This window comes from Branchiostoma floridae, chromosome 2 (assembly GCF_000003815.2).
Source record: "Branchiostoma floridae strain S238N-H82 chromosome 2, Bfl_VNyyK, whole genome shotgun sequence".
NCBI classification, from domain to species: Eukaryota; Metazoa; Chordata; class Leptocardii; order Amphioxiformes; family Branchiostomatidae; genus Branchiostoma; species Branchiostoma floridae.
Genome location: NC_049980.1, coordinates 16207700 through 16218945, shown reverse-complemented (window position 1 = coordinate 16218945; position 11246 = coordinate 16207700). Strand labels below are relative to the sequence as shown.

The following is an 11246-nucleotide window of genomic DNA, read 5'->3' as shown; positions in this document are numbered from 1 at the left end:
AAAGTGAATGGCACAAGTTGTTAAGATTGAGTCAGTGATTTGGGGTGGGGGGGGGGTTTAATGTTGCATTATGAGGACCAACATTACATGTAACTATAACAGGACTTAAGATGTGCGTTGCTATGGTGCTAATAATGTAAGATAGTTATCAGTAACCTAACATCAGCAATCTAAAGAACATCTGTTTATAGCTCGTATGTTATATCTAACATTACATAATATTCGAAAGGACTGGTGTGCGTTGAAGACAGTAAAAAACTAGGCTGTGTAAATACAAACCGTACATACTAGCTAGATTAGCTGTCCTCAGTAGAATTTTAGTAAGACGAACTGGTTATCAACTCACCCACGCAAGCTGGGCTGACAGCATCTAGCCTGTACCCATCATCACAGGCACAGGTGTAGGAGCCGATTGTGTCCACACACCTGCCATGGAGGCACAGGTTACGGAACTGCTGGCAAACATTCTCCTCAAAAGGACCTGTTCCTGTCCCACCTGGCCCACCTGGTCGTGGTCCATCAGGTCCACCGGGAGTTCCTGGAATCTGGAAGAGATTGGTTGTAGAGCCGGATGGTTGCTTTAAAAAAATTTGTTTCCCATGAATATTGAAAAGTGGAACACGCTTCATATAATGCTTGCAGTGAGACATGCAAAGGTTAGGTACAATATAACCAGCTACTGCTTCACCACATGCCTGTGAAGCTGGGGTGTTATACTAAAGGGGGTTATACTGGATATACAGATACAGAGCTATGGCACAGTCTTAAAATTCTTACCGCTTGTAAGGTTTTCATCATACACCAAATCATTGGAAATGTGATGATTTTTCTTAAGGTTATTCTTACCCTTTCCAACCTTCACTTTTGGTACTTTTCAGGATAACCACATGTACATTCCTTTCCATTTCAGTCCTTGATTACCCAAGACCTATGCTTGTAAAGAAAATCTATCAATATATTGACCTAGGTCCACATTTTCAGCAACAAAGGATGCATACCACTTCTCCTGGTCCAACAGGTCCAACAGGTCCTGGTCCATCAGGAAACTGCGGTCCATCAGGCCTCCCTGGAATCAAGTTTCCCCCAGGAAAGCCTGTGGATCGCGATTACATACACTTTGTTAGAAAGTCTCATAAGGTGCAACATTGCTACCATTTGATAGTGTCATCCATATATGGTCAGCTGCAATCCTGTTATTTCCTGTAAAACTTGGTCTAAAACAGAGGCAGCTAGTGTTGTTCAGATGACTCAAATAGGATTTCAAAACGTCGATGGACATCGGAAACGTCGATGGACATCGGATACTCCACCAGACAAAATCCTTTGTTGCAAAATGGACCAATATTTTGAGTATCACTCATTCACAAGTTTTGATAGATAAAAAGGTTCAGGTTCAGGTTCAGGTCCAGACCTGGACCTGATCCTCTGGACCTGGACCAGACCTGTACCTGAATTTTCTGTACACTACTACAGGTACCCACCCCTAGTGTACATGTACAGTAATTGGCCAAGACATGGGGAGGGCTGTTGCCTTGGGGACATGTTTCAATGTGAAGGTTGGGGAGTATGGGACAAACTTGCACCTATTTGATTAAATATATTATACAATTACTGCATGGTTTTCATAGACAGAGGGGACAAAATGTGTGACCTTGTGACCCCTGAGGACAATATGACACCCTTACCTTTAGCTTAAAGACATCTCATGTCTCAGGGTCTCAAATCTTGACATCTACCTTTTCAGCATGAAACCAGTAGTCATCATCTAACTTACTTCTCCTTCTTTTTGTTGGTTCTCACCTCACCTCAGTCATTCATATTTGCAATGAAAATTTGGTACATGACTGTTATCCATATCCCCTCAAATATGTTAGCTATCAAAGACATAAAGTGTTATCCATATCCCCTCAAATATGTTAGCTATCAAAGACATAAAGTGCTTGGTATTGTTTTGCAAGCGACTGTTATATCCATTTTTGTCACCTATATCTACATGCATGTACCCAGATGCACTCTGACATTTTTGTACCCATCTAGTTTCATTACAGGACAACTGTACAGTTGCATACAACAAACACAATATTTGAGTGCACATTGTAAAAACCAAACAAGGTAAAGATGTCAAAGATGATTACCTGGTATGCCTGTGCCTGGTCTACCAGGAATCACTCCTGTGAAAAGCATTATCAATAGAAAAATGTCATCACTTTTACAACCTGTCACTAATGATCTAGCAGTAATCATAAGATATTATTATGACTGATACCCATGCAAAAGTAGCCTGGGTACCATCCTATTTTTACCGGGGCTCCTTACATTTTTTTAGGGTAGCCCTAAAGGTGTAAGGAGCCCTGGTAGAAATAGGATGGTACCCAGGCTAATTCAAAAGCACTATCATAATCAATCAACTATGTATCTAGTTGGTATCTATAATTTACTTAAGACAGTAAAATGAAGAAGACAAAAATTTACCACCAGGATATGTCGGCCCAATAACCTCATCCACAAGGCAAAGTTGAGGAAACTCATCTGCAGATGAGACATAAAATATTTTGTGAGATATAAAATAGACAATCATACATTATGAAAAACAACTGCCTGTACACCATTTTCTCAATGATTGAATTTATACAGTCTGTTGCATGCGCAATCATACAATAATCATGGGCTTTGAAAATGATGAAAGAGTCAACATGTACCCTCTGAGGTCTCTGGACAGAGCTGACATGTTGGTGATCCCCAGCCTCTGCCACGTTGCTCACAGCAACAGTCCCGGTAGGTGGTGCGGACAGGCAGAGCATTCACACACCTTCCTGGGGTGGTGAACTCTCTGTAGCAAACATCCTGACGTTGATCTGTATAAAGTTGTGCAGTGCTAAGTACATGTCAGCTGTCTAAGAGTTTCTTGCAATACTTTCAATTATCTATCTCTAATAAGATTTTTCTTGGAGTATTTGAAAAGAACAGTAGGGTCAATGCCTGTTTGTCAGGTCATTTAGTACAAGAACTACTAGTCCATCCAGGCTGACAAGACATTGAATTTTACGTGCCGCTCAATGTTGCTGAAATTGACTGCACAACATTGTTTCATTCAGCCACATCATGCTATCATCATAGACCCAAATACATGCTGATATGCCATTGACAGGCTGAGAAAAGTTATACACAAGCAATGGTCTTTTTCATTTTTTCTCTCCATGTTGTACATTTGGCTGCCTACATGTACATGTTTTATGATAAACAAGAGTATGACAGACTAATCCATCAAAAAGATCTTGATTTATAGGTGCCAGACCAAGACATATAGACCCAGATAAAAACAAGTTGTTCAAAGTATGAGACTCATATTAGCAATCTTTGCATGATTTATAGGCAATAATGTTCAACATTACTTAACTTCCAAGAAAACCTTACATGCATATTAGGTGTTAATTTGTATAATTAATATCTATCGACATTCCTCTCAGTTATATATGTCACATGTTTGAGAGTCCTTTCAATACATGCAGTGGATTTATGAATTTTCCTCATTAAATGTAGTGTAGAAAGCTTTAGTCTATACGTGTATATGTACATCAGCTTAGAGCTACAAAGGTAGCAACAGCTGCTCCCCACAGCTGCACACCACATAACCTTACATCTGCTTGGGAAAAAATTAGTGAGAACCCACAAACGTCTAACGAAATCGGTGACCTGTCTTACATTCTGTTAGAATAGGGGCATCTTTTGAAATATTACATTACTTATAGAAACAGCTATGGTGAAAAAATGTGCATCTGAGCACTCAGTTAGAGCAGACGACATGCCAAACTACATACCAATGCAGCAAAGGGGAAACATAGAGAAACAGCTGTGAACAGAGGTAACCCAACCAATCTTGAATACTCATTCAGAAGATGACCCTCCTTCCCAGAATAGATCTAATGATATTTTTAATAAATCAGACGTTATGTGGTTGGATTAGAAAATTACTTACCTATACACTTGGTGCCACCAGCATTTATGACATACCCGTCGGGACATGTACACATGTAGCCTCCCTTTGTGTTGGTGCACTCTCCTCCAGCACATAGGTTAGGGATGGTATCACACTCATTGACATCTGAAGCAAAAGGTAAGCAATGATGAGTTATAATTTTAAGATTATAAGTTTCAAGGTGATATTTATAGCACTTATGTGGCAGAGATGCAATAGACAAATTGTTTTGTAAATTATCAGATGTTGGACTGACAATACAGGTAAAAATATGTCACTGAAATGTTGGCTGCTATGTTACTCCTTGGCTGTGAACAGTCATTCACCAACCTATTCTGTGGTAAACATAAAAATGTCCTCCTTGGTAATGTCGAATATCATTGTTAGAAATATACTTTCTTCCACAGTTCAGAATCATAGCTCACAATCGCAATCATTGTAGTCTATAGTCAAGAACACTTATCCTGCGCCTTCTCTATAGAACTACAATGTTGTGCTTGCATCAATTTGATACTGTTGTTAATTGTCAACCCTGGGGACAAAACTGATATGACCAAGAAGCCCACAAGGACATACTTACAAGCTAATCAGTGTATCAATACCACATTCATCAAGGGGAGACTAGGGGGTAAAACCAATGTTTGACATCCTTGTCTCAAATACCTCAGTCATGTTAGGGGACTTGAAAGGTCAACACTCCAAATTCCTAAGGTTTACAATATCAAGTTTGTTTGAGCTGGTGGAAGTCACTACACTAACAATAGTCCTTACACAGGAAACAATTAGCAGGGAAAATCATTAAGTGTGTGTACAAAGTTTGCAGTGCTGCCTTTGATCAGCAAAGAAATCATTCCAAGTGTGCCCAGTGGAACAAAATTCAAATACATTGTGCATTGAAGGAACCTCTCTAATCATTTAAAGATTTAAGCAGATCGATAATTTTTTTTAATATTTCAGTATTACAACACAAATTTACTGGCACTTACCCACACACTTCCCATCTTGAGGATCTCTCCTGTAGCCTTCTCCACACTGACAAACAAAGGAGCCAGGATTGTTGATGCACAGGCCTCCCTGACACAGGTTGGGAATGGCCTGGCACTCGTCGATGTCTGAAAGGAAAAGGAAACCAAAACAATTGGAAAAGGAGACACAACATTCACACGTCTCTGCACTTTATTATATGTTGGATGTACACAAAGATGTCAGTCAGGTACATTTAATTAAGGTTAAGTTATAGAGTCATGTAACATGAAGAAAGTAGTGCAGAGTTATGTTGAGCTGTGGTATGATAGCCTTCAATGGTTTTGGAAGATGCTTCCAAGGGATAAGATACTGATAAATGACATACTGAGTGATGGCAGCTGTGGGAGGCTTTAGTCTTTACTAAACACATGTATCATCATCATCATTATAATCAACACATACATTTAGGTCATTAGATCATAAATATGTAATGTTACAATCCAGAGTCAGCTTTTTTGTTGTGCCTGTAAACAAACTACAACCCTTCTTTCTAACAGCTGTCAGAAATTGTTAAACAGTTCAAAAGGCCAATTCTGGGGAAGTTTGTCATTCAATATCCTGAGTACATGTAACAATTCTTGATTGTGCACAAGCCATTTAATAGCATGTTGTGGTAACTACTCACTATCAACACAAATGGCTATGGCTGTGTGTCAACTCTGCACTTTTGTACGCTACAAAGCAGGTTTTCCCTATTTTTTGTCTAGTGACCTTTACAGAGGCTCTACCAAGTGGGACTTTGCAGTCATGCAGCACTTGGTGCAGTTTTCTTTCACTGTTGACCAAACAGGGCGAGGGATTCTGATTCAAGGCCTTCACAAGCACAGACTGTCCATTGTTACTGTGACAAGGAGAAGAGGAGGACAATGTATGTCTTTAACCATGGGTTCAAGGTGAAACTCCTAGTGAATTACTCCCAGATGACAAACAATGTCTCCTCTGTTGGGGAAAAAGTGGATCATGAGGAGAACACTGAACAATGTCACCAACAATCTTCAGCAGGGTTGCAAACAAATCAACGACTAATATTCTTGTTTAAGAATGTCTAAAACATCATTAATGGATAAAGCTAGTAAAGGTTAACAATTTTTCACAAGTCTGAAAGAATATTTTCAACAAACAAATAGCATGGTCATTTCTAGAAATGTTTAGACCTGGGATGAGCAATTTGTTATGACTGCACAAGTTTGTAAGAATTGTCAGCTGAAAGAGCAGAAAGAAAGGAGCTTTATTTATTTGCTGTTTATGCCATTAGTATAAATTTCTCTAAAGGACTGTCCCTGACACAAATGAACTTTAAAAGGGCTGCGTGCAGGGGCAAACTATGGGTGTTCTTTCTATGAGATCTACATCAGACCTTTGGTATGCCCTAAGAGCAAAGTTCAACGAACAGTTGGGCTTCTTAAGTGGTTTTACCTGTCTTTGTCTGAAGAAGCTAGTGAAGACATACATGTAGCCCAAGAACTGATACAATCTACGTAGCTACAAGCAAAGAGACTTAATATTTTTCTTGTCCATTCCCACAAATTAATATCCATTCTCAAAGCAAGTGAAGAGATAATCATTGTAATTTGCAAAATTTTTGAGTCTGTCTTGAAAAGCAACCATTATATGCTATTGTAATTGTTTATAGTACTGTAATTTAGAGGATGGATCACAGACAACAGGATGATTGTTTGCAGATGAGGATGACTTGGTTTAAGAGCAAAGTTTAACCCTAAATCAAGAACCCTGATTAAGGACAGACAGGTTCCCCATAATTATTGTTAAGTCAACTTGATTAGATTCTCATCCCTCTTAATGGGGCATTTACAAGGTCACAGGAAAAGGCATGCTGCATTCACCAAGGTCAAGGTAATAAAGATCTTGTCTTATGACTTTATGTGTTTTGTACTGGTGTGTAATTTTGTTGGTTCTTTATCAAAGAGGTATGGTGTATCATAAAACTTTAATCACATTTCAATGGTACATGTATCTGATGGTTCTGTGACAAACTTATGATATACATGTATATGAGCAGGGTAACAAAAACAGAAATGATTATATAGAGCAACATATCTGCTGTTAGGCTTAGGCAAGGTCATTACAAAAACAGAAAATGTGTCCTCTTTTTTCCTAGGTCCACTAAGTAAAAATCAATTTGCCTTTCTGATGAAAATTTAGTAAGGATATGAGATTGACCAGCTGTAAGATAACAAGAAACCAGTCATCGAAACAGGGCAGGGCTCTAGCCAGCGTCCATTTTTCTGCATGTGACGGAAAAATTTTAAAACTAATCCGTCAACTTTGACGGACAAAAATCTGATAAAAGCTCCTTGGTGGAAGCTACAGGCTGCTTGGGGACGCTGTCCACGGTCATAAAAGCCACACACTGTTTGTTTTGCTATTGTTATGATTGTTGACAATGTATGTCGGTGCCCTTTCGCAAATGATAATCTCATTAAAACCCGTTTTTCAAGGTCTCAGTTCAGTCTCTCTAACTCCTGGAATAGTGTTTTTGTGACAATGGGAATTGGCTGACGGAAAAAAAATGTCGAGCTGGCTAGAGCCCTCAAACAGGGTGAGAATTTGAAATGCATAAAAAATTCTTAGATGGCTAGATACTGTCCAATAAGTCACCATAAGCAGAATTTAAGTCATATTCTGCCAAGAGACTTGCACATGTGTCCTTTGTCCGTACAGAAAAAAAAATGTCACAACAATATAACCACACTTGTCTTACAGCCTCCAGGACAATTACCACTGTGACCAACAGGTGCTGAAAACGCACTTTGAGGACAGGGGGTTGGGGACCTCTGACATGCACCTCTGTCTTTGGACAACAGGAGCCTGAGGCAAGCATATGACACGAAAATCTGAAGGATTTCAAAAGTAAGATGCTTATCTCTCACTTAAGACTTGAGAAATCATTTGACCGTCAGAAACTGAGTAATTATGTATGATCACTTGTGAACATTTACCAGGGCACATTACTATTGTCAATAGCTGTTATAGGCATTGGCAGGATGATATAGCTGCAGCCATTATCCTCGGTCCCTATTTGATGTGTATAAACTTTTGACACTTCTAATTCATTGACCAGTTAATATTCTTCTTCGATGGTTGCCAACTAGAAGTAGAAGTACATATTCCAGATGAAATTACGTACTCAAGGTTGTTTCTTTAACCTTCGTTAACGTAACACAGCAAATCTTTACTGACCTACACAGTCCCCAGACTTTTGGTGCATGAGGAAGCCTCTGCGGCATGGCTGCGGCTGCGCAGGGCACTGCTCACATGGATGGCCCCAGGCTCGGCCAATGGTGGCACAGCACAGGGTCTTGGTACACACCACACCAGAGAGCTGTCCTTGGCACATCTGGTTCTCCACTTTCGTGAAACATGGTCCTGTCCTGTAGTCTGGGGAAACAGAGTTAGATGACATCCAGCTGAACTGGAACCATCAATATTGCACCAGAGAATAATCATAAAGTTTTGTTCCAAAGCTCATCAAATATTAGTAGATATATCCCCTTGTCTTGTGCACTTATTCATAATCACAAATTTTGATACTTATGACAGAGGAGTCAGGGTGTTTGCTGAGAAATATGAATTAAAGGCAATAGAATATGAATCATGGTGATGTCAAGGTGCTGCAGTGGTGGGCAAAGAGCAGGTGTTTGGCAAAAGGTTGATTTACACATTAACCAAATAATTTGATCTGCTAATATGAATATCAATTTTTAATCTTATCTGCCTAATCTTATCTGGCTTATCATATTCTTATCTGGCTCAGTCTTTGGACAGTTGAACTTGATCTGGCATACCCATTACCAGTCATGTGTTTACATTCAAGAAATCCCACTCAAGGATGCTGAAAACTTCATGACAAAGACTGCCCACATTGTACTTACTAAGCCAGCATGGTATTTCTCATGTTTCTTCAAGAAGTACTTTGCCCTTCGTAGGTAAAACTGTTGACTGAATGATATTACCAAGAGACTATTAAGTCTAGTAGTCTAACTAGACAAACTGTTGGCTTTCTTCTGAAACCAGAAACTGGGCCAGTTTGACCCTGTAGGCTTCTCTTCTCCAATGAGTGAGGCCCTAAGTCACAGATCACACAAATAGTGCACCATGTCAGTCAGCTATGTGGAAATGGTACTTTTCCTCTGTGTGGTATCTGTTCCTGCAGGAACAATCACTCACTGTTTTGGTTCATGCACATGCTTGCAACTTTATGTAGTAATAAGCAATGTCTGTTTTCAAGCATTATATTCTTGTAAAACATGCTGAAAAGTGAAAAGTCTAAGGTGACCATATAAGAACACACTACCACACAAAATTATAATTTATAACCAAAAGTAAAGCCACATGCCTTTGGCTTGCACGGCACATCTTAAGTACAGTTATTGAATCACCATGCCACCCCAAATTGGACAGAATGGGTAATAATGATTGTCATCTTTAAGTCTGACATTCACATTAACCTTAGCTGCTGAAGGCTTACTTCACATAAATGAATGGTTCTCTTTCTGTTCTCAGTTCTGGTTCATGCCTATTGAACTCTCCCAAAAACAATCAGTGGTACATGTGCCAAACTAGGCGGTTTAGTCTTATCTTTAATAATGCACAAGAGCACATGCAATCATAATTAAAGTAAAACAGTAAGGGTGCTGTAATAATTGCAGTGTATCATGCTACCAGTATCTGTTTTAACTAGTTAACGGTTATATATCATTTTTGTATTGCAAATGACTTAACAGCTGAGAAAGCCCAAATAAAGTTAAATGCCTTGCATTTGAGGAAAAAAAACATTAAAATCATAATAATAAATGCTCTTATACTACATTTATCATATTCGGAAAATGCAACTAAAATTGTAAGAAGCCTGAAAGAAATTTGACATTAGAGTGAAGATAGGCATTCCACCCACCTTTCTCACATCTTGGCCCAGAAAATCCATAGACACAGGCACACCTGTTTGGTCCCACACACCGCCCACCATTCAGGCACCCCTCCGAACACACAGCTGGTGTGATGAAAAAAGGGAAACAGTAAGCACAGGTCTGTCACGCAAAATAGTCTAAAATCCAAATTCAGCAAAATGGTAGCCAGGTGGCAAATAGTCAATCATCCACTCCAACTAACGTTACATGACTGTGTGTTCTTCTATTGTGAGTGGGCTTTGGTCAACTGAAAAACATCATGACCTTTTAGATACCAAAATTGCATTTTAGTTCCAGCGTTAAATGCAATTATATATATTCTATACAAACTTACTATCCCCTGTGTCACAGGTAATGAATAGTTTTTCACAGTATCATGATGGCAGCTCATTAAGTTTCACAATATCTATATCAACAAGTTGAAAAGAACAAAAAATGTATCCAATTTGACCTTTTGGTGGCCCCCTCATAAGTAGACAGTAAAGTTAGAATCATTACAAGGATAAAATTACATGTAATTTATTAATAGGCAGAACTGGAGGCAGACAGGAGTAATTTACTCAAGCTGCGATCCTAGTGATTTCTCTGCCTGGTCCAACCTTAGACTTAGAGGAGATTTTGTAAAGACTGGAAAAAGTGTGGTAGTCATCATGCATCAGCTTCGTCACGATGATATAACGTTAACGTTAACATTACCAAATACTACTAAGTAGAGCACTGCTTAGATTAAAAGTTTATCTGTGTTGGTAGAAATTATTCTAAAGCAACGCCGAACTGTAATTACGAACACTAACCAACACTGGACTCAAATTTTCGACTATCAAACTCCAGTCATGCATGGAATGAGCAGGAATGATGAGCCACCCCGGTTCTGTGACGTCACGTTATGCAGATAGAATTTGAACACGTGACTCAGCTTGGTGACTCAGTAAGCAGTAGATCATCAGGTTGAAGTACGTACGGTAACTGCATTGCTCATTCGACAATTTGAACCTATTTTTTGTGTGTTGAAAATTACAGTTCAACCTGGCTTTAGAGCACTGCTGGTAAAAGAAATATTGAAATAAGACCATACCTGCCTATTCGTGCCAAGAACTTGAAGAAGACGTTCATGACGTTATTTAACTGATGGCAATGTGACGACTTCCCTCAGTATGCAGTCAATTAAAACTACAAGCAAAGTTGCCTTATCATACAGTTGCATTCCAATTAACGTTTATTTTACTGGGTTCCAACAGACTTGTCACGCACCGGTATGCCAATGTGCTCTCCGTCTGCTGTTGACGCTTCAGTAGACATAAGTCTGCTTACGTCAG

At 39.2% G+C, this 11246-nt stretch overlaps 1 protein-coding gene across 4 annotated transcripts in view; it reads right to left on the bottom strand.

Moving 5' to 3' along the window:
- LOC118409491 (fibrillin-2-like) overlaps window positions 1–11246 on the bottom strand; it is a 67598-nt gene that overhangs the window by 34439 nt on the left and 21913 nt on the right. For all 4 annotated transcript variants that reach the window (XM_035810546.1, XM_035810544.1, XM_035810543.1 and 1 more), the window contains exons 6-14: window positions 9918–10013; window positions 8204–8401; window positions 4963–5088; window positions 3977–4102; window positions 2700–2855; window positions 2473–2529; window positions 2136–2171; window positions 999–1093; window positions 347–545 (exon numbers count right to left, since the gene is read on the bottom strand). In XM_035810546.1, coding sequence (XP_035666439.1) covers window positions 347–545; window positions 999–1093; window positions 2136–2171; window positions 2473–2529; window positions 2700–2855; window positions 3977–4102; window positions 4963–5088; window positions 8204–8401; window positions 9918–10013 — 1089 coding nt within the window. The remainder of the gene's footprint in view (window positions 1–346; window positions 546–998; window positions 1094–2135; window positions 2172–2472; window positions 2530–2699; window positions 2856–3976; window positions 4103–4962; window positions 5089–8203; window positions 8402–9917; window positions 10014–11246) is intronic.